General features: G+C 35.6%; 1 protein-coding gene across 1 annotated transcript in view; it reads left to right on the top strand.

The window, feature by feature from the left end:
* poc1a (POC1 centriolar protein A) overlaps positions 1-24,866 on the top strand; it is a 36,718-nt gene that overhangs the window by 5,762 nt on the left and 6,090 nt on the right. Inside the window, exons 4-10 of the mRNA XM_015402349.1 lie at positions 248-427; positions 584-691; positions 859-974; positions 2,892-3,025; positions 6,994-7,062; positions 7,220-7,369; positions 19,086-19,349. Of these exons, the coding sequence (XP_015257835.1) occupies positions 248-427; positions 584-691; positions 859-974; positions 2,892-3,025; positions 6,994-7,062; positions 7,220-7,369; positions 19,086-19,349 (1,021 nt within the window). The remainder of the gene's footprint in view (positions 1-247; positions 428-583; positions 692-858; positions 975-2,891; positions 3,026-6,993; positions 7,063-7,219; positions 7,370-19,085; positions 19,350-24,866) is intronic.

The raw sequence follows: 24,866 nt of genomic DNA, 5'->3' as shown, positions 1-24,866 counted from the left end.
AAAAAAACCCTACCACTGCAGCCACAATCTCTGTGTCTGTAGTGAATGTAATCACTCAGATAACAGATAAATGTGTGCAAAGGCTGTAATCATAGACTTTAATGTATATTATAATACCAGAAATGCATTTAAAAGCCACATCACTGTTTTGAATAACATTATGTATGTAAATATATATTTATTGAATTAATCTCCAGCCTTACCTTCTGACTGCTTTACATTTGAGTGATGTGCTGTGTGTCCAAAGGAAGGCAGAGTCAACAGTATTCAGGGCTCACACTGCCACTGTGCGCTGTGTTAACTTTTCTGCTGATGGACAAACTCTGGTGACAGCCTCTGATGACAAGACCATCAAACTGTGGACAGTCCATAGGCAGAAGTTCCTGTTCTCTCTCAGCCAACACATGAACTGGGTTCGCTGTGCTAAGTAGGAAACATATTTTTTAACCATATAAAATACCCTTTTTATATTTTTCTAGTTGGATATAATTTTCTGTTTAAATAATTTGATTTAGTAATATTTTTATATCTCTTTATGCAGAGATATAAAACTGCCACATGACTCTCCTGAATTTCTTTGTAGGTTTTCTCCAGATGATCGTTTGATTGTATCATCCAGTGACGATAAATCCATAAAACTATGGGACAAAAACAGTAGAGAATGTATTCATTCTTTCTCTGAGCATGCTGGGTAAGCGTTTTAAGCAGTGAAAATTAAAGAGAAATGTTTGGATTTTTTTTGCTGTCTGTTTTTGTGTAAAATGTGTATTTTTGTTTGTATTTTAGAAATACAGAATAGAGATTCTGCCTCCCTATTATAAACTGATTTATAAATGTATTTTTCCCTTTTCTCTGAAGTTATGCCAACTATGTAGACTTTCACCCAAGCGGGACATGCATTGCTGCAGCAAGTACTGACCACTCTGTTAAGGTCTGGGACATCAGATCTCACAAGATGCTTCAACATTATCCAGGTATACCCCCCCCCCCCCCCTCACAGATTTCCACACTGAACAACCTTCAGTGTGGAAGTCTTTTTTTTTTTATTGGATCAGTTTTTCCTTATCATTTAGGTGTTTAAGGAGCTTGTTCATGAAGGCATGAAACCTCTATAGTATAATAGGTCATTTACTCGGGCAGCTGCAACATAAACTTTAATATCAGTAGATTTAGGAAGCTGGAGTTGTTATGGTAACGCTGTTCTGATTTATCCTTTTTAAAGTCCTCTTATGCAACATGCGGGGTTAGTAAATATTGTGAGTCCTGTTTAAATCTCAGTTCTTTGTTTTGAGATATTGAAATCTACTGTACAATTTTAGGTAAAAAGATAAGAAAATGTTTAATTAGTCTTAGAAAGAAGATATGCTGATATATATTTTACTTAACTATTATCTATCGATACATTTTTTCCCTTATCTGCATACTACACTCCTACATTTTTAGTGCTTGAGAGGGAGAAAATCTAACCTTTTTCCCCTCTTCATAAGTCATCGGTATGTTTTACTTTAAATGTATCTTGAAAAAATTTAAAATAAGGGCTTCTTTTGTTGATTTATAGTTCTAAAATTGCTTTCCATCAGTCCTATGCTACATCTCCAGTTGGAAACTCCTGATTAGGTTGGAAGGTATTTTGAACTGATTACCGTAATCAGCCCGTCCAAATGGATTCAGTTGGGAGATCTAATAATGGATAATTACTTCTGTCTGTGGAGAATGAGCATTAGGATAAAAGCTCCTCCATATCCCCTTATTTTAAATATGATGTTATTTCACATAATATGTGTAACATTTTTTTGCTAAATGGGGTAGATTTCTGTGGAAACTTGTTACATGGATTTTTGGAAGCAGGTTGGATTAATGTATGGTTCGTATTAGCAACATGTAGCTGTGCGGTGTTGGCAGACAGTGCTTATTCAGGTATAGAATAATTTTTTCACCATATGAACATATTCTTCAGAATACAACAGGTCTTTACTATTATCTAACCTAAGCCTTTATTTTCCACCTAGAAGTGTCTTTATGTCCCAGTCATGTTCATCCAGCAGATGGAGCCATAGCTTTTCAATGTTTTTTTTGTGTTTGATTGAACAACGTTTTGAACATAAAAGAGGTTCTTTTAACTCAGGAGGAGTTCTAATATTTTTGCTCTGAAGCTTGACATTACACTATGTTTATATTGTAACTAAGAAGTGAAGCCTTTTCTTCTAAACAGCACGTGGCACATGGTTCAGCACTGCAGTTGTGCTCTTACGTTCCAAACATCTGCTCTGCTGAGGTTTGTGAGCAAAGATAGTAAAAATAAAATGCTTGATCTGATCTTTAATGGTTACATTTTTAGTTCAAATCTAAAGATGCTCTATTGCAATATGTAACTAGGAGCAAGGATGACAGACCATTACCATATATGACATTTACATCATTAATATAGTCTGCAGGCTGGTGCAGGTGGGTTCGAATCCTGACCTAGGAACTATCTGCATTAAATGTGTCATCTTCCCAAATCAGGCTGTGGTTCTCTCTAGGCTTCCTCCAAATGTCCACATGCACATCCAGTTAGTCACAGTCAGAGAAACAGGACCAACTGAAAAAAAAAGCCACTACACTACACCTAATTTACACTGCAAATTAATTATAGCATATGCTACAGTAGATTTTTGGTGCTTCTGGTTAATATGTGTTTTCTTTAAGTTTTAAAAGGTTCAGAACTGCTATTCAAAGCTGCTCAGCGATTGAAGAACTCTATAGTTTTGGATTTTTATCATCATGCCTTGTATTATAGGAATCTTATATCATCATGTTCTTTTGATTTGGGTTGAATTTAAAATAAAAGCAGGGCTGCTGATGTGCACTGAAGTCCAGCTGATAGATCCATATTGTTTTGTCTCTTCCAGTCCACAGTGGAGCTGTAAACAGTCTATCTTTCCATCCTGCTGGTAATTTCCTTATAACCGCATCCAGCGATTCCACATTGAAAATCCTGGACCTGTTGGAGGGAAAGCTGTTGTATACACTGCATGGACACCAGGTAGACAAAAAAACAAACAAAACGCACACACCTTCCCTGCATGGGCGTCCAGCATGTCCAGTTGTTACCTGTTGAGATTTGCAGGATTTTTGTAAAGAAACACTATAGGTGGCTTTTGGCATCTCCATTATTGGTGTTGAGCTCTGTTTAGGTCTGTATGCAAAAAAAAAAAAAAAGTGTGTGCGTCTGAGGCCTTTTTTGTATTTGTATTTTAGTACTTGCCTGGCAAGCAGGCAGCCCACTCAGGATGACTCATCTCATGGTTGTTTGGAAGGAGACAGAAGTGTTTCTGCCCCCGTTTCTCCGGATCCTCTCCCTTCCCTCTCCTTCTTTTCTGGATTTGTCCCGATGCATTTTTTAAACATCAGGAGAACTCTCTTTCTCACTTTTCCACCTTTGTAATGTTCCTGTCTTTCCTTTGGGGCTTCCTGCCTCTTCCTGTCCCACATGTGATGGACACACATTCTGGCTGCCTGCAGTAGCTGTCCCGACGGCGCGCTGACTGTGTCTGTTTGTTTGAACAGCTGATGGACTGGCTCGCTGGCTGGTTGTTGAAATCGGTGGCTTGCCAGTACCACATGTGGTCCATCTGTTTATCTATCCCCCCCACACACACACACTTTGCCCGTCTTTCGTTTTGTTTTTGTCTCCCGTGTTTCTTTACAATCACTTGCCAAGGTTCATTCTTAGCTGAGATGAAGAAAAGGCTTTTTTCTGTTTCCTCCTCTCACCTCCAGACTTGTTATCTCCTGTAGTTTGTCTCAGTTTCTGTTGTTGAGCAAGGCTCCGTGGTGACACCACCAATCTGTTTGTGCTGGGACCACTCCGAGCACTAATTGTTTCTCCTGCTGCAGATCGAGAGATCGGGAGAGATCCCCGTCTGTTTAGCGTGGGTGTCTAGGTAATGTGGTGTCTGGATGCATGTGTACATGCAGGCCTGTGTTTCATAAGAAAGCATGTTAGTGATTTGTTATTGAATTTAATCAGTGTGTTGCTTCCCCAGTCTTGGAAGGATGTCCCCTGGCCGGACTTAAAGTGAACTTGTTTAAACCTCTGATTCACTATAAAATCTATTCACAAAATTTAGATATGTCAGACAGATGTCAGACAGATGTGACAAAATAAAGTCACAACATTACGATATTATTCTCATAACATTACAAGAATAAAGTAATAAAATTAAAAGTATAAAGTCGCAACATTACGAGAATAAAGTTGTAATATTATGAGAATAACGTCCTTATATTGCAAGAATAAAGATGAATATTATAACAACTCTTACAAGAAGCATTTTCTTCCCTAAAATGAGAAATATTGAGCATCATGTGAAGTTCTCCTTTGGTATCAGTTTGACAAATGATGAAATCTTTTAGCACACCAGCATCAAATTGGGCAGTATGTCAAAATGGACTCAAGTTGTTTTTTTGGTGGTGCTGGTCGGCCGTCATATGCTGATTGGCGCTCGAAGCTTTCTTTCTGAAACGGGTTGTATGATGACCTCATTCTCGTAACTTTTCAGCTTTATTCTTGTAATTTTATGAAGTTATTCTCGTAATGTTACAATTTTATTGTTGTAATATTATGACTTTATTCTAATAATATTACGACTATATTCTCATAATACTATGACATAGTTCTTGTATTAAAAAAACAAAAAACAAAAAAAGAACTCTAGGCTGGCCCTAATACTCTGTTGTAATATCGCAATGTTACAAACAGCTAAATGTTTCTAATCCAATTGTAGCATGCTTTTCAAAGTGCATGCATCCTCACCTGGTAAATGAATGAAGTCTTTTAGTGTCCTTCTGCCCAAATCTAGAATTGGTTGATCAAAATGCTCAAAGTGGGATCGTATCAATGATGAGTAAAGAAAATTAAGTTTAATTGCAGCTGATTATGCATCACATTCATCAATATTATTAGTAACTTTACGTTTTTATTGTAAGTAACCTGGAACTGCTATTAAAAAGTTTGAGGTTTATGTAACCTTTCTTTACCATAGAATATAAAATGTTTTTTTTTTTAGTATTAATCAGCTCATCATCCTTTTAAATTAGCATTCACAAGAACTTTTAATAACTCAAACAACAAAGAACGACCTACTGTAAAGCCACAGATTCATGGAGCCTGTGACTATGGAACAAATTACAATATGCAGCTGGTGTTAAAACACTCTTTGCTGACGGTTGTGTTACTCAGCGTTTGTATATGCAGTACGGTCTATAATTAACCTTAGACCATTCAAAGCATGACTCGAGCTAATAATGCTCAAACAGCAGACAAGAGAAGCACACATTTGAGAAAAAAAAAAACTTGATTTCAGACTGCTTGCTAAGTGTTAGTCTGTCGGCTTGGAAACTGTTGCTTCTAAGGAGTAAAGCGGATTAGTTTATGTGACAGTACATACTATGTATTATCATCTATAAAGAAACACCATTCAGCAGTAGAGGAGATGGAAAGACAGCAGTGCAGAATCTAACTGCGCTCCTTAAATTGGCTGCAGAGAAAGAGAAAGATTTGCTCAAAAAACAAATGAAGTCTATGAAGGCTTTGCCATAAGAGTTTGTCGGCCTTTTAACAACCAGTGGAAATAATTTAGAAAATGAGAAGCCATCTCTTTTAATTCAAGATACGGCTGACATGCTGTTTAATCGACTTTGAGAGTAAAAGAGTGTAAAGTTTTATAGTTTTCTCTTTGCTCCGACTAATTTAGGAATTTCTGAGAAATCGAATGGAGCAAAAACTGTATGTATTTATGTTTGTGTCTTTTTAGACTGGACCATGTGGGTCCTCTCTGGTTTTTGTAATATTTGCCCTTGTATTGGAGGACAAAATAGGCCGTTTAGGTTCTTTACTTGTGTGTGTGTGGGGGGGTGTCTGTCAGTGGTGAGTGCCAGCCTGGCAGCATGCATTAGTCAGAGTAGAGACAGAACATGCTGTCTGTCAGACCGCTGCGTTGCCATGGCGCTACTGTCTGCTTCTCTCAGGTGCTTCTGGGAAACCATCCTAGACTAAACCAACCTATCTGGGTGCCAGCTGCAGGACATTGCTCCTTCTTTATACAACAGCCTTCTTGATCATGTCTTTTTCCATCTTTTTTATTCCTCTAAAGACAAAATGGTTTGAGAAGTAGAGAAAGAAGAAAAAGAAGAGAGAGAAGAAGAAGGAAAAAAAGTGATGAATTAGTTTTAGAACAGCTGTTTCAGTTTCTTTCAGTTTCTTTTTTTGCTTTGAACATATGTGACCTCAACCAATATTAGTCTGTGTTTTTTAGTTGAATTATTATATGAATATATTAATAGCTTTGCTGTGAGCCCATCACATCAACCAATCCTCTAAACACCCACATGCTCACATACATACTCCCACTCTGAAGCTTCTGTTCTCATCTCCTTTCTTTTTAGCTTTAAATAAAATTAAGTTATGTATAAAAACAAGCTCTGGTTTTAAACTGGATTTAACGTGCTCTTAGAATAGAATAGTGAATTGGACTAAGAAAATAAACATGAACCAGAATTTGTTAACGTACCACCCAAATATAAACTCTTGAATATTATTGGTCTTGTGATCTTTAAATCATTCTTAAACTGTTATTTTTTTCTGTCTTATAAATGTTTTTTTTTTTCTCATTTCTGCATTAATCATCTTTTCTTTTAAACTTATTTCAAAGTGTTTCTTGACTGAAGCAATTTTCAGTGAATAAATTCATATTTTTCAGAGCCACTGTATGGGCAAAATATTAAATAGACTTAAAAATATAAATAATATTATATAAAGTATTGTTTTGGTTGTCCGTTTTCTTTTGCTGTGTAAATTCAATTGTATTAAGTTTATATTGTGGTAATTCAAAATTCAGTAATTCAATTAGCTTCTCTTTCGTAATCTGCCACAGTTTTATTCAAGATAAGTATCATTTATCTGCTGTATCACCTCACTTTTATATTCTGTTTGGGTTTTCTCTAATCCAGGGTCCAGTCACATGTGTGGCCTTTTCTAGAACAGGGGAATACTTTTCATCTGGAGGCTCTGATGAACAGGTGAAGGTTTATTCTTCTTATGTATAATGCTATGGTGCTTACAGCTTAACTAATAGACAGTAAATATCAGAAAGTTTATACCCAGCTGTTTTGCCTTAATTCATAAATTTCAGCCTGCTGTTTTATTTATTTATGATATGCTTTTGGTGTTTTAAAGGTATTGGTGTGGAAGAGCAACTTTGATGAATGTATTGAAAGCAGTAAGGGTGTCAGGTCGCAACATAAAAATGCAGCGAGTTTACAGACTCAACCAGCTACTGCTGCTAATCTCCATTTTAAATCACATCCACCAGATCCCAACAGCCAGGTAAGTGTATGGCAGCCCAAAAAAAATGGCTTCTACCCTTTACATCGTGCCTGTAAAAGACAAGACATGTTAGGATAGTAAAAGTGTATTTAGTAGGTCCAAAGGACCACGACTAAGACCCCAGCCTTAGCTGTTGAATATATTTTATTCCTGTATTTTATGTTGTTACCTCTAGGCTGCTGGTTTTTGCCTTCCGACTACAGTTGTGTTCTTGAATCCAGGATAAAACGACATCATCAGTAGGACAAAGCAGCCAGTAGTGCAGGATATTGGAGTAGTTTGATGGGTCTCAGTCAGTCAAAGGCCGGTATGATAACCTTAATAAGACATTTGAATAATTGTAATTAATGGATGCCGGTCTTTAATCATTATGATTCAAATTTTGAGTTATGAAAAACCATGATTATCCTAATTAACCAGTAATTAGTATATTTAAATCAGCTGTGGATATGGTTTGAATTGAACTCTAGTAGATGTCAATCATTTAAATTGATACTTGTAACTGATATTTAGAAATCATTGACCTAATTGCAAGAAATGTCTCTATATAATCAAGCTATTAACTCCAAAGTGATGATTTTGCAAGATACAACTGATCACAGATAGAGACAACCAAACTTTACATAGGCTAAAATATAAGACAATTTAAGAAATTGATTAAAAAAGCTTTGAAGTGAAGTTTACATATGGAACAAAAAGAACCCTACCGTATATTAGAATGGACACAACCTCAGACGACACCCTGTGCCACATCTGACTATGCTATGACTATGGCCCCTGCTCAGACAATAGGCCTTGTCCTCACAAACTGTAGACATAAAATGGCTTCCATTTGCTTTTAGTGCTTCTAGTTTAAAGAGGAGAAACCAATAATCTGTTATAACTCACTTTTATTTTTTTAAGAGTGAAAAAACACCATAAAATTATAAATATTTCTTGGATCTCCCATAAAAGTTTAAAAACTTTACCTGGATGACTGAGAATCTTCATCAGCATATTTCTTTGATCTATTTTCTGACAGATAAGGTAGATATACTGTAGTTATTTTTTTTTTTTCAGATAAGTTGTATTTACAATATTTCCGTCCAATTAAATGTGGGATAGTTGTAATTTACTGGAACCAAAGAGGAGAAAACTATACTATGGTGTTTTATAGGAAAATGCAAAATTAAATGCAATTTTGTTCTTTTTTTACTATGAACAGTCGGAATACTAAAATAAAAAATAAGCTGCTTTAAAATTAAAAATTTAATTGGGAATCTGTACAGTTTTACTGGAAGGTCAGAGCTATTCAAAACTCAAACAGTTCAGTGGAGTAAAAGAAAAAAAAAATCGTTTTTTTAATTTTTCTTAACATATTGTAGTTTACAGGTTATTTGAACACAGAACATATGCATATTGCCTACTTGTGTTTTTTATGCATTGACATTTGTTTTAGATTTAATTGGCCATAAAAAGTAATAAATATTTTGTAGTTAACTAGATGTCACCCTTTCACAACAATGTAATTCATTTCCCCAATAAAATTATGGCTGTGTTGTTTAATGTATTGCATAGTAGAATCTGACAATTTGAAAAATGCAATTGGATAAAATGCTGAAAATAGAAATGTTAAATATAATTTTTCTTTTTCATGACCTGGATCTCCCCTCCATGACTTTAACATTTTAATTATTACAAGTTTTATTGGTAATTGGCCAACAAGGCATTGTAAGCAGGGTAGCACAGAACTAAGCTTATTTCCCAAAGAGGGTAAAGATGTATATTTATTTAAAATAATTTGCATTCTGTTGCTAAGCATAATTCCATAATAAATCTGAATGCAATCGGTCTCCGCCAGTCACGTGACTTTTGTTGCTAAGACGCCGTTTTAGGTGGAAAAGGTGTAGTGTAAACAACCGCAGCATAGCTAAACGAAGGACTAAAGGCCTGTTTACATAGCAGCCTGTCCAAGATAAGTCATTACAGTTAACATAAGCCTGAAAACAGGGGCGGATTTAGGAAAATCGGTCTCCGCCAGTCACGTGACATTTGTTGCTAAGACGCCATTTTAGGTGTAAAAGGCATAGTGTACCGCGCCCGAGGTAAACAATTGACGTCACTTGGCGGAGACCGATACATCAACCAAGCATCTCAAGAAAGTGTATCCACTTTCAGGTGCATTATTTGATTCAGAGAAATGGATTTTTATGAGATTTTAAAAATAAAGTACTCACAAAACAAAAGTAAACATAGCTTAGATCCGAAATGTTTCCTAATATCTAGAACCTGTCATTTGTATTTGTTACTGTACATGAAAAACTGAATCTGCCTGTTTAAAATTGCTGAGATCCAATTCTGACCATTCTTACTATAAAATAATAGGAAAAAAATCTATAAAATGTCCTCATTAAAAAAGGGGCTAATGACTTTTCACGTTATTTTGTAACAATTCCTGCCCCGCTAAAATCGTGATTTAATGGAAAGTTGTTCTAATTATTGATGACCATAGTTTAACTCCCATCTGGATCCCTGCTGGTATAACTAGAGCAATGAATGTTGTATCGGCTTCATTTCCTTAACCGCTCATATTTCTGTGTGAATGAAAACCATGGGAGGCCTGCAGCTGGGGTGAATCTTGCCTGCTTTTTATATACATAAAAATCAAAGGAATTTATTACAAAGACCAACTGTTGTCTACTCTTGCTAGACTCACCAGTTTGAGTTTTATGCACACCTTGACATGTCTGACCAATTAAGATAAAAGAGCCAAAGTGAAGTGCACCAGCTAACTGAAGAACATTCATTTTAGAATTTCAAATAATCAGAACATGCTGTTCTATTCCATTCTAAGCTCAGTATGTACTTTCAGCCATCTTGCTAATATATATGTTTTTAAGAAGGGGGAAAATAAAGAACAGAACTACTTAACACAACATTTGGTCCCAGCATGGATGTAGATCTTTTACTCATTTTTCCAATATTAGAATTTGGTAGATGATATTGTAGAAATGAAGGTAGCTTTTAAGTCAGCAATTTCTTTTCAGTAGTAAGATTATGAACCCTGAAGGCTAAAAGGCACCATAATCTTAAACATGAAATGAAATGTTATCACTGACCAGGAAACCATAACATGATTGAAACTTCATGTCACATTTAAAGAGTTCAGCGTTTTGCTTCAGTTCTGTTTGGTGAAAATCTGCTGTTTTTAGAAAACATCTTTGTGCACATCAAAAAATATAGGAACGATCAACACTACATTAACGTTTTATTGTAGTGTTTGATCATTTTGGAACTAAGAACTCAGATATTCTGGTAGCAAGATGGCAAACCTGTGGGATTTGTTAGTTGTATTCAGTGAACTACTGACAGCTGTTAGCAATACAAGTGAATAACAGAAACCTAATGTTTCCCTTTGCCTCTCTAATTCTTTTCATAACACACAACTTCTCTGTTACAGTTACTTTGAAACTTCAGTTTTGAAACTTCAGTTTTTCTCAAAAAATCTATAATGTTCGCTTGGCAGTTTTAAACACCAGAGAGCCTTTTGGTAACCCAATAATCAACATAAAAAAATATTTATATGGTGCTTTGTGTGTTGTGCATCATTCACAGTCAAATTGCACAAATACAGAAATAAGTTTCACTAACAGAAATAGGCAAGCTTTGAAAAAATTCACAAATTTTCATTAAAAGATTTTTGCGCCATAGCTGAGATGGTTTTTCGACCATATTTATAAAGGTGTATTTTGCAAAACTGAGATGGAAACACTCTTTTTGCATCACATGAGTTACTTAATCAACAAACTGACAATACTGCTGGCGAAACAGACAAAGAAGACACAACAAAGTTTTGCATACATTTGTAACTAAAAACAAGTGTGAGACTCTTTTTCCTATTGCTTGTATAGAGGGGGAGGGTTTTTTTTTGGGAACAAACAGACATTTTTATTCAGCTTTGGCACAGTTATGATAAAAAAAATAAATAAATAAAAGGAGTTATGAAACAGGGATTTCAAAATGCTTTGTAATGGTGATTATGTCTAAAGCTGACCTAAAAAGGACTTCGACAGTCTGAATGTGAAGCTTTTAATGTCTTTTGAAAACTTGGTTATTTAATGTTATTCGTGGAACCCTTAAGATGTGTTTTTTTTCATTTCCATCTGGCTCTTTTTCTCTGAGATTTGAAAGCAGGACTATAAATGGCTTTTAATAGCTCATCGGGTTGAAGGTAGCACAATGGGTAACTTGATGATTAATAAAATGTATTAAATATGTCCTTAATTTTTTTTTTTGTTGCTATATTTGACCGTTGCTACAATAGAATGTGGTTTTGTAAATGTATGTGAAGTTTTAGACCCTCTCTATGTGAGGTGATTACTTCAGATTTATTACAAAATGATTAATCTTACTATTTTTGTTGTTTTTGATTTTCTTTTCAAGGGATAAAAAGCGAAATAAAAGGTAAAGCCTTTAATTGGTATTAATATTAGGGGAATCTAATTTTGTATGGTCCCAATATTTTAACATTTACTAGAACCATTTGGTGGAAGAAAAGATGCATTATAGGCAAATTTAACAGGCTTTTCTGGTATACCTTCACTACCAAGCTCTCTGCTACTGATTTACTGTCAAATAGGTAATTGTTTATTTACATTGGAAAGTGATGGATCTGAAATGGGTACAGTCTCTTTTATCTCTTATAAAATAAGGTTTTATCAATTCTTCATGCTGCTACAACATCTAACTGGAAGGATAATATGACAATTTGTTAAGTCTATGAAGGTAGATGGAAAGGGCATGAACAACCCGAGATGATTGGAAGTTTATCAATACTTAGCAAAGAATTCTGTGTGGGGATACACAATGATTAGATGTACAGGAAGGCAGATTTTCAGCCAAGCTAGTGTCTGAATGATACCCGCTCTAACAGTTTGATAATGGAGTATGGAGAAACAGCGCCAGAGTTCACCCTGTCACCTCAACATGATATTATAATAAAACCCTGTGTTCATGCATAGAGATCTTTCTGCCTATCCTCCTGGTTCAGTCATGTGTCTGTAGACACACATTCACTTTAAGACAGAGAACGGCGCAGACATGCCGGAGGTGCTAAGGTCCCTCAGACCACAAGTGCTTGATGACTCAGAGACGTCAGCTAGCAAAGCTGATTAAGCTCATCAGGAGCATGCCTCACCTTTAAAGTAAGTGCTGAGAAGTTTGGTCTGGCTCATTTTTGTCAGTCTGTGGGGGGCCTGGTGCCTACGTGCAGCTGGCTCCCACTATTTTTACTAAGTTTTATGTTGGGGCAGCTCCCACCAGTGCAAACCCTGTGACTTTTTTATGACTTTATTTAATATAAAACTAAAACTGTCTTCAGCCACAACTCAGACAACAAGCGGTTACATCTTAAACTTCTCTTTCAGCACTCTCTCTGCAAGATGCTTAGATGATACTAACAATAATGGTGGCCATATAGCTTTGGCTGTGAGACTTGTTTATTGTGAAGTTTTTTTTTTTTAATAAAGTGATAAATAGTTGGATATTGTGGATCTGTGAACAGATGGTTAACTGTAAACATCCTACCATAATTAATAATACATTCATATAATCTCAAGCAATTTGTTTTGGCCTAGAGTCTAGGCCAACAAAAATTTGGATTAGTGGGCCATTAAATCCAACAAAAGGATTGAAAGATATAAATATATATTTATAGATAGATATATTTAACAATTGATCAGTTGCTTAAAAAAAAAAGTTTATTAAAAGTTTTTTTAAAAAGTTATAAAAAAAAAAAACTCAGTTTTAATCACTGGTATATTTTCTCATCCATTAAATCCCTGTACTATTCTCCCACCAAACAGATTTTATTTTAGCTTCTCTTAATTTCCCCCACTAGTTTTTTCACCTCTAGTTTTTTCTCTCCATGTGCAGTCTGAAATGTAAAAACAGAGGGGCAATCTTTGGAACAGCATCATGACTGCAGCTTCCCATTTATTGGCTGAGTTCAATAGCTGCTGCAGGCTGCCTGCTTGTGGAAGTAGCAACGGCTAACTTTTATCGTGTTCTTGCTAATGAAAGTATAGGGGTTATGGATTTGGTAGTAGAAAAGTACAGTTAGTCCAAAACAAAACACTTTACTGTGTTTTGGACTGTCTAACCCAGATAAAACATCAGTTTGCAGAAACACAAATTATTGCTCTGGTTTTTGGTTCACTTTCAAAACAAAAGCATTAAAATGGAAAACAAACAACTGCAGTAATTTAACATTGCAATTACATAATCTGAAAAAGACGTAAACATAAAAAGATTTAAAGGAAAAGTCGGGTCACATTCAGAATAAAAACTTCTGAAAGTACTTTAAGTATGAAATTATTACATACTGTTCAATAAATGATAAGTGCTTTTAATTAAGAGTAATTTAATTTGAATGTGCTTTATCAAAAGGCATCAGTGTTTGTCAAAGAACACTACTGCCACCTACCGGTTTGTGATGTCACGGTGCGGTATTGGCTGTTGAGCAAGTCCCAGTGCTGTATCTGGTGTTTGTCACAACATGCTAGCAGAGAGTAACGGATTAATGGCGTGTTTTTTATCTGGCCAGAAGTGCAATGGCAAATCCTCCCTCTTCAAGTTGGCAATCCAATGATAAACCCGTCCACGGTGGATCATGAATTGGGAATGGTGAAATAACTTTTTTTTTTTTTTATTTTACCCAGTGAATTACAGCATCCAAATGCCATGCACGTGGGCATTGACAGTTTAACTGTAGCTCTCGCGAATTTCAATGGCGAAGTCCTCTCAAAATCTTAAATAATTGTTGTTGATTGTAGATGTGTCTAGTAGTTCTAGTAGAATGGTGCTTGGCTTACCGCACCGTGACGTCACTGCCGGAAGATGTCAGGAGTGAGGTGTTTCTATATTTGGGGAAAAATGTCCGTTCCTGGACTCAGTAATCACGACGAAAATAATTGTTTTTATTTTTTTTACTGATTAACGCTAAATTAATTAAATCACTTATTATATATACAACTTATTAGTTGTAGGTATAGATAATGACCCATTGGTTATTCCTTTCTGACTGGACTTTTCCTTTAAATCTCAAAACATGAGTTCATATGAGTTCATCCTTCACTTTGATTGATCATAAATTGCCCATCTATATGTATTAAAAAGATACATTACCAGAGTCATAAAAATCCATTTGTGAAACACAATAATATCAGATTCACGGCGAGGTTTGTTGAGCTACAGCCTGAGAAAGCATTTGGCTGACTCTGCTCATCTCTTTTCCATCTACAGCTGAGCAAATCTAAATTTGCGGCAGCTTTTTTTAAAAGAACCTACATGGGTTGATGTGTGTGAGTGCCAACCATCGCTGACAGGCAGATCAGCTCTCTCTGATCACATTGGCTCCAGCCCTCCCTTCCCCTTTTCCCTCAGTCTTCAGCTTCACATCTGGGTCTTTCTCTTGCTCACGTGTGCTGACAGACGAGCAGTGCTCTCTCAGCAGGCTTCTCTCACCAAGCCCCCCCCCCCCAAAAAACAGAAAAAAAAACCACACACACGTAAGAACTTCCACTGTGCTTAGCTTTAGGATTAGCAATGGATAGGATAGAAATTAGATTTAACAGAGTGGATTATCTATATAAGCATTCCACTCCTTACCCATTATTTGTATATTTTATGTTAGTGTTATATTTTTAAAAGTAGAGTAATCAATCAATACAGATCTAGTGTTCTGTTTAGTGTGGTTTCTTTTGTACTGTGTGTAGCTTAGAGGTGCAGGCAGAGATAGGCAGGTGGTATTATTTTGACAGCAGGAGTCAAATGTATTTGACAGCAGGAGGTAAAGGAGGGAGGGGGTGCTGAAGACAGGGTAACAGTGGAAGTAAAATAAGTAATGGCCTTTTGAGGTGAATGAGAATCAGTGTTTAGCTGGCAGATGGGGAGTGAAAGGTACAGACATTACAGTTAGCAGGAGGACCATGTGACCAGGAAGACAATACAAGGACTCTTAGCAAGTCAAGAGCAGGTAGGAAACAACTGTTCTTACATGTTTCAGGATGAACAGACTTAGATGACAATGAGGGAACGCAATAAAGGTAGATGAATACAGCCAGAAGACTTGAAGTAACAAGGAGAAATGTATGATGCTCTATTGTTTATTTAATCTCGATACTACAGTTAGGTCCTCAATCGCTAAAGACTTCAATAAATAAAGAGCTTCACTGACAGTTTTTCATGAAATGTTTGCTCAGCTGTAATTAACTGAGTCGAGCAGCTGGTGAAAATGTTTGTCTTGAATCAGGATTGTATTATGAAGCTCATCTCTACTTACACACATGCCTACCAGCTTTTCATGTTTGGTTAAAAAAAAAATATTGTCTATTAGGAGGACATGAAAACTAAGAATTTCCATATTTAGGTAAGCAAAAATCTTTCTTTGGACCTCCTGTAGCATCTGTTTACTAATTTATACAAACATATCCAGGATTATTAGGTTAGACAGACACTTTCTCCTACAGTGCTTCTGGAAAGTACACACAGCTGTGACCTTTTTTCCACATTTATCTATGTTAGAACCATATTCTTAGCAATAGCTTTGTTAAAGGGAATGGGCAAAATACCTAAAAGATAGGCTAGCTAAGCTAATTAAATAAAAAAAAAGACTTGAACCTGTAATTACTGCCAAGATTGGATCAACAAAAGATTGAAAATTTTTTAGTTATCCATCTTTTAGGTTTTCATTTTTTAATGGATTTGCAAAAATCTAACATTTTTCACATTGTCAGAATGGTGTGTAGAATGGGGGGGGATTAATGTGATACCATTGATAAGATTTTCACTAAAGTAGAGTGCTGTGAAAACTTCACCGATACACTATATCACAGAGTTATTTAAGCAACCTTCAAGATATGAGATTGATCACCATGAATGCCTGACTGTAATAAATAATTATGTAGGATTTGAAAAACACAGAGTAAATAGCCCCGAAATATTAGAGAAGTACAATATACACACCCAGACAAAATTGTTGGTATGGCTCATTTCATGAGAGAAGAAAAAATTACTTGAATATGACAAAAGTAATAAATGAAATTCTATGATAATGAACAAATAAAAGTTAGACATTGCTGTTCATCCACGCTTCAACAGAGTGATTTATAGAGATAAAGTCATGAAACAGACCTGGACAAAAATGATTTTACCCCTAGGAAAGACTGAAAATAATTTGACCAATGTGACATGTTTGATCATTTTACTGAAGTCAGAAACAGAAGAAAATTTTGTTTTGGTTTGTTAGCACAATCAATTGAAAACTTATGAACGGATTTTATCGACATTTTTTATCAGTGGTGCGCATCATGCCAAGGAACAATCCATTTAAATTTGCTCATCCAGATCATGTGTGAGTTTTAGCCATAGGTGTAAATCACAATTTGGGGCAAGAAGTTTTTTATTGGTTCAGGCATTGTTATTGTCCTGTTTGGACATAACATCATAGTAGAGATTCCTTTCATTTCAGATTTCTATCAGATTTTTGTTTACATTCTGAGTGCATGGTTCAGTAACCTTCTCTGGATGGACATGTCTTTGATGATTGGTTTTCCATGATCCTTGTTAAGCGTCATGATGGCTGACTATGTCAGGGTTTAGATTAGGTCTCAAGTAATTTTTGATTGATAGTTTTTCCCTCAAAATGATTCATTAAAACAGTATTTACTGTGTTTGTCTATGTATGTGAATACAATTTTAAATCCAGGGTTTTCACTAACCCCAATCTAGAATACACTGGTACAAGACATGTCAGCAGCAGCTTGATTTTAGTTTAATGTTAATGCCAGAATAAACCCTCTGAAAATGAAAGACAATTTGCCAACTAAAACCATATCAATTGTTTGAATTAAAAGATCTCTTTATCAGAAAATAAAGCTTGTCTAAATTCTTGATATTAAGAATGTTTTTAGCCTGTTTGAAATATAATTCAAATACTTTTTTTCCTTACAAATATTTTGGAAATGAAAATGCTATAGAAGTGGGATCATTTTTATTTACTTGATGATTCTTCTTAATTCTGTCTATCTTCACATAGGTTTAAAGGACAATTCTTTATATTTTTGGTTTATCTGTGCAATTTCTTTTTTTTATGTGATGTGATAGACTCCAAATATTAAATGAACCAACCAAGACTTTAAAAGTTTGGTATAACAGTTATGAAGACACTGTTATAAAGAGCAGTATATTAGCAAAAGCCTTCAGTCAAGTAAGCCCGCGGCAGTTCCGTTAATTCTATGGTTGTTGTTTTCACACAGTAGGAATGATATAACATTAAGGTTTTAAATGGTTTTGCAAGTATAAAGAAATCAGAATACATAAAAAATAACATGCTATTTCAAGACTGCTTTCCAACTCTGGGTAAGCAGTGGGTATTTATTTTTTCCTGCTTGTGATGGTTATGTTCATCTGGCTTCATTTAGAAGAAGCACAGTATGATACTGTGTTTCACCGAGCGAGAATAAGTTTCCTGCTGCGTGATGATGAGTAATACAATTGTTTTCTTCCTTGCTGATATGTATAAGTGATACATTTGCACGCCAGCAGACAGAGATCTGTAGAGACAGACATATGAAGGAACATATAGATATGAGTCTGTTTTTAGACACATAAACATGGAGAAATGTGATCACTGACCTTCATGTGTTCATGCATCATTGAATTAATCACATCCAAAGACGGACTATGTGAATATGCTAAAACACAAGTCAACAGCTATATTGGACATTTTCTCTCCCATTTTTATATTTTGTCACATTTTATTTGCATATATTTCTAGACGTTAAACTTTGTAGTATTTGACATTAACTGGTAGTATTTGAATAAACAGGTAGAGCTTATTTGTATTGAGTATAGGTGGCATCATCGTCTTTTGAGTCTTTTACTACCAGCAGTACTGGTGCAGCAGGTGGGTGAAAAAATATGGATGATACACAGCATTGTTAATTTAATTTTAGGTTTTTGTAAAGCTCAGACCTACAAATACTAACTCCAAAAGATTGCGTTTTTTTTCTGTACTAATCAAATGTGAATAAATATGGTATATTTACTACATATAGCTGAATATAATTCTTTAACACCTTTTTTATTCTCACATTTTACACATACATTTATGCTTTGACAGGAGGTGTTTTTTTTTTTTGTTTTTTTTGCCAAACTATTTATTATTGCTACATTGAAAAGATAAATCATTGCCTCATTTTATTTTAGCCTTGCAGTGATTAATAGTTTTCCAACATATGTTTTTCAATTCCAAACATAGATAGAATTTAAAATCTCAAATTTATTGAATACAGTTTTTCTGTAATCTGCCCACACTGCCACCCTGCTGTGTTGTCTGCTAAGGTTGTTCTTATTCCAAAAGCAGAATGGATTCATAATTTTGTCTGAATTAAATGGTAGTATGTATAAACAGCACACACAACATGTTCGTTTCCTGTAATATTTCACATCTATTGTGTTTTCATTGACATGCTGTTAAGACAAATGGCTAATTTTGAGTAATTCTGCATTATTATTTATGGGAACTGCAAACTGTAGCTAACACAAATTGAAATATAATGCATTCACTCACTGATATCTCATTTGGTACAAATATGGGTAAATTCATGTCATCAACTGGCTGCTCGGTGCATCCCATGTTTATAGCTTTTCTTTTGTCCCTTTGCTTTCTCTGCAGACCTCTGAAAGAGTGGAGCAACTTAACAGACAAGACTCTCAAACTACCACCTTCACTCATGACTTCAATAGTAGTTGCTGCCACAGTAGAGGGGCTCACTATTATACCCACAGAGTTGGTTCACCCTCCACCCAGCAGACTCGAAGTGTACAACCACCTACACAGAAGGATAAAGTTGTGTCCGGTGCATCAGATGGAAGGATTCCCTCCAGTTTAACCAACACCCTAGAACACATTGTTGGTCAACTGGATGTTCTCACTCAGGTAAGCAGAAGATGTGTTCATCTGGACAAACATGTATGGTACAGTGGCTGTGCCTCCTATCCACATCGCTTAGAACAAATACAGCTTCAGGACAAGATGTAGAATTTTATTTTACTGAAACAAAGGGTGATATTTTCCTTTTTTTTGCACAGTATTTGTAAGTATTTTAAGAAAAGATCAAAACTAAAAGTACATATTTTTACTGCCTTAATATAAACCAATCAAGAAAGTACATTTCCACTTTTGCTTTTCCCCCAGCCCATCCCTTGAGTGTTTGTAAAGGGTCTGTAATCTTACCTTTATAATAGCTCTGTAACTCCTAACTCACTTCACTTCACACAGAAATGTATTTTTCTTTTTTCTGCACTGACTCATGCCGGTGTGTTTAGTTAGCTTCTACTCTCAGTGTGATCGTCTGGTGAAGGCCAGGCACAGTGTGAAGCCTGAGCCTGCAGGACTAAAAATAGATTATTGAACAAAGCAGAAAAGGACAGCAACCACTTTAAGTCCTAAAAGCTCTGCTTCTTATCAATTTGTGTTCTTTTAGACATCACACAGTTTTTTTTTTACATCCATAAGTGGTTTTAGTGATGTACAGTTTGGTGCAGGTGGAATAAGAGCTGTAGGAAATTAGGAGTCCTGCTCTGAACGTCTGAGAACACGACCATTTTTTGTAGTTTTGGCCTCATATCTCTTTGCGTGTCCCTGCGTTCATTAAATTTAATGACGCTTCTAAATTTTTGGAGTTTTTTTGCCCCAGATATATTTTTTTAATATTTTACTTTGTACTGTATTTCTGTGATAAGGGTCTTATCATTACACCACCCACTAAATATATTTTATTTAACTCATTCAACAATTACTTTTTTTTTCTTTTTACCCCAACATGTATTTCTGTTCCCTCTAATATCTCACTGCGACTCAGTCTTAAATTCGATTATCTCAATTTTGGGCCTGTTCGCTGCTGGGCCACTGACTGGACCGGACTGGGCCGCAGCGGAGGACGGAGCGACAGAACCCGATCCGGTGACGGTATGCTTCCCCCGTCTGCCCGGTTAGGCAGGCAGGGAAGGCATAGGGCCGCCGTTGTCCAGGCTACCGTCACTGGGTCAGGTTTGGTTGCTGCGTTCCCCACTGGCTCCCTGTTTTGACTGCACTGTATATGATTTTGAAATTCCCCCCGGACATTTTTTTAGGTATGACAGTAGTAGGACATGTAAAAGAGGATGTCTGGTCACCCTACCATACCAACAATTTGATGTTTCAGTGAGTGAGTGCTTGTTGCTATGATGCATCTTTGCACAGCAGCTTCGTTTGTTGTAAACCAACCAATCAGCGCACAGCTCATCTAAATATTGCTGAGCATACCATAAAAGGGAGAAAACCTGTTGTTTCATTCTGGGGCTCTTAACCAGGCTTGCATCAAGGCTCCAGGACAGCAAATATGCCATTTTCAGCCCAAGCAATGTTACACATCCTATTCAGAGACCTTAAGGACCAGCACTAAATACCCTATATAATCATTCTATGACCCCTTTAAGAGTTGTGGTGATCTTCTATTATAGGTCTTAAGTTGTGTCCTAAATGTGAATATTAGTTGATATGAAATTGTTGTTGTTTTTATAAAGATACTTATGACACAGAGCAATAATCAGCCTGACAGAGAATTAGTTTTTTTCTGCAAACCCATAAAATGGTTCTGCTTCTTAAACTGTCTTATTTTAGATTATTAAGGAAATGTAATGCAAAATGCAAATGTGACCTTTTCTGCTGCTTGCACAATCTTATTATGAATGCGAATGTTTTGCCTTAAAACAATCAAACTCTAATGCTACTCCATGCTACTATGCTATAATGCCTTATGATAGACATGATGCTTACTTAGTTTATTTCGTAGACATAAATAAGCATGTTCTGTTAATATGCAGACATATTAACATTATGTTTGTATATTAGACTGTCATATGACGTCTCCTATGGCTTTTATGACGTAACACTCAGTCCCAGATTACTGCATTGCTTTTTGTCCCTCTTGTTTCACCAAGAAAATCGATTATTTTATACTTATCTATGGATTCTTTCAGCCCATCAGGATGTTTTTAACTTATTCGTTTATATTTTTGTTCTGTTTTTATTTATTTATATTTTTTTTACGTGTGATACCCTTCTTATTGATATATTTAGACAAAAGAGTTGTTTTCCCTTTATTATCATCATCGCTAGATTTCTTTCCTCTGACTTTCATGCTTTTGCAACTTTCGTAATCCTCAAGTTATGTGACTTTGTAACAGAGGGAATTAATGCTTAGGGCATTGGCTCACTCTATTTTTAGGAGTAAAAAGATTTGGTTTCCACTCCAGATGAAAACCATAGGCCTGTTTATTGTTGCTAGTGCCTCAGGGACACATGCAGATGGAGACACATACACCACTCCCTGGCTGTGCCAGGGAATAGGGTGCTGCATCAGATATAGGAGATGAACAGGGTATTGATCCAGAAAATGGAAACAGGCACAGTCAAAGAGGATAAAAATGGGCAGAGTAACATAAGATGTTAGACATACCAAATGAAAATGGCTCTGGCCGACAAAAGTTGAACACATTGCTCCATTGTGAAATTGTTATATATGGTTTTATCAACTTTAGGTTCTTGATTGCATATCAATTCTTAGAGCTTCACAATACACTGATATCACCATTGCAAATGTAAAGACACAATGCTTCCATAAATCAGTAAATTCTTAGGTACTGGCAGTCCTATTCTGCTTTCATTGTAAAACATTTTTGGAGACTGCGAGAAAACACTGAAATCAGCCATTCTTTGCATTGTTATTGAGCCCCACATTACTCTGCGTGGCAGAGGGTTTTACATGGAGCACTACTTAGAAAAAAAGCAACCCTTTGAGATGTTTATAACGTTCCCTGTATGCTTTTATTTTGAAGTCTAAATAGCAAGAAGAAAACAGGAATGCTGAGTTGTTGCCAGTGTAACGGCAGCTAGAAAGCCAAGATGGGTATGATTTTCTCACAGGAAATTTGGCCAGTTTAGCATTGAGATTGACTAGATAAATATTGTAAGCAGACAGTCAGAAAAATCCTCTACATGTAGGTAAGAAAGAAGGTCTTTAGTGAGGTGTTCGCCGTTCTGGTGCTGATTGAAAAAGTAATGTGCTAGAAGTTCAGACCATTATTGCCGGTTGCACCAGAAGGTTCCAAATAGTATGCTAACAAAATATTAAGCCTGTATTTGTTTTTACACATAAAAAAAAAGACAACATTAGATTTAAAAAGGTAAAAAGACAGATTATTTTGTCTCTCACTTTATAAAAAAAAAAAAAAAAAGAATTTGTGGTTCTTAAATGCATATTATTATTGTATTCTTTAATTTATATTTGTTTCAACTAAATAGTGTTTTCGGATTATAATTTATTTTCCATTCAGATAAAAGGAACTAGGCACATGCAAACAAACCTATTGATGCTGTTTGGAATAAGACCAGGCACAGACTGTACTTTCTGTGGCAACTAAGGTTGTGCAATCTTCTACAGAAACTGCTAGTAATCTTTTACACTGTCAGGTTTTAGTCCATCCTGTTAGGTGTATTGAGAACCTGTTCCTCAAGTGAGGAGAAAGGTTGCTAACATCACTGCAGATCAAACACATTCTATACACAAGTTGTTTGTTTGTAAATCCTGCATTATGCAGCATTTTTAAATACTGTTTGCAGCTCAAATTATAAACACCAAAACATCTTTAATAAATTTTACTCCTTTAAAGAGAAAGTTAAAGATTCAAGCCAATTCCTGACAATCATCATAGAACCAGTTAGGAACACTCTCTGATATCCGCTACTTGAGTTTGATATAAAAAAATAAATTAATTAATTAATAAATATATAACTCTATTTCTGAAACCTACCTATTTATTAATCAGTATCCACTTTGGAAACCTGGTACAGCAGTTAAATTAAATAGAAGAAAAATGAATATACCTAGACAGATGTAACACCATTGCGCGTCATAACCCATATAATTATATTATAATAATAACTGTATGCAATAACATTTAAAGGTTATTATTAAAAGGCTGTGTTGTGACTAGTAATGGAAAAATATTTTTTTATGTTTCTTTCCACTTGGCTGTTTGATATTTGAACAGGAAATGACTCATCTCTTTGTCGCTTTCTAGAAATGAGGAATGTCTAAATTACCCTCGCTGGAATGACATATTGAAGATTTTTCAGGTCAAGACATGCTGACAAGTTTGGCTCTTTCTATTGCTCCAAACCCAAAGAGCTTCAGTCGTCTGATGAAATCACCACACTTAATCTTTTTTTTTTTTATTGTTCTTATTCTTATTATGATGCTATCTATGAAGGTTATTAGCTTGGATGGTTTCACTACAAGGCAATATTAGGAAAGCAAGGAACTAATTAGTGGAAAATTGAGATCTGATAGCTGACAGCCGTTTCTTGGTGAGACAATTTACTTTTTTACTTGTCGAGGCAAGTGTTTTTGTATAACACATTTCGTAACATAACAATCAAAGTGCTGTACATGAAAAAAGAACATAAAAGAAAACACAGAAAAGTAAATAGCAGTGGCATCATAGAGACAGGAAAGGGAAAGTTGAAGTACAGACTTCAGGCAAATTTAAACAAATAGGTTTTTAACTTTGATTTAAAGAACCTTATGGTTTTCAAACTTTTATAGTCCTCTATCTTCTTGATTGTTCCAGATTAGTTGGGCAGAAGAACTAAAAGTTGATTCTTCATGTTTGGTTCTGGCTTTGGGTATGCAATAGGATTAACATTGAAAGATATACACATGTGGAAAAAATGTCAGTACCCTGCATTTAACTAACAGAAAATCCACAATGGACACAGAAGTAACTTTTTATGATAAATAAAAATTTCAATAACAATAAATAAATCAATTAATTCATAAAACAGACCTGGATAAAAATTAAGCTACACCAGAGCAGATACAGTCTGGGTCCAGAGATCCAAGACCGAGAAACATGCCCCATACCATGGATAATAAGTTAACCTAGAAGAAATACAACTATTATCAGTAGCAGACAAGACTCTGTCTCTTTTTTTAAGTACTTATATCAGCTGTGATTTCATCTGTTTTGCTGCCTATAACCAAGGGAGAGTGAAAGCCACACTAGGTTTTAATTTTACATAGGAAAAACAATTTGTTTTAGCAATTTATGAAGATTTATGAGGTCTATGAATGGAAAAATATTCATATTCCAACTTACCTCTGGGTAAGGGTTGTCAACCTTAACACTTTTTTATATAATGGGTGATGGTGGGCAGTGTTGTGCCTGAACGCGTTCATTGAACGAAAGTTCATGAACTCGTTCATATTTTGGGCGAACGTGAACTGAACGTAGTGTATTATTGCCTTATGAACGTTTTTGTGAACTCGTTCATTCTGGTGTCTGTGAACGGCACACTCTCTCACTTCAGCTCCGTTCAATACGTTGCCATATTTCTATAGAGCCCTCCAGG

The sequence above is a fragment of the Cyprinodon variegatus genome, unplaced genomic scaffold (genome assembly GCF_000732505.1).
Source record: "Cyprinodon variegatus isolate N-32 unplaced genomic scaffold, C_variegatus-1.0 Scaffold34, whole genome shotgun sequence".
Lineage (NCBI taxonomy): Eukaryota > Metazoa > Chordata > Actinopteri > Cyprinodontiformes > Cyprinodontidae > Cyprinodon > Cyprinodon variegatus.
This window is presented reverse-complemented; position numbering and strand designations above follow the sequence as displayed.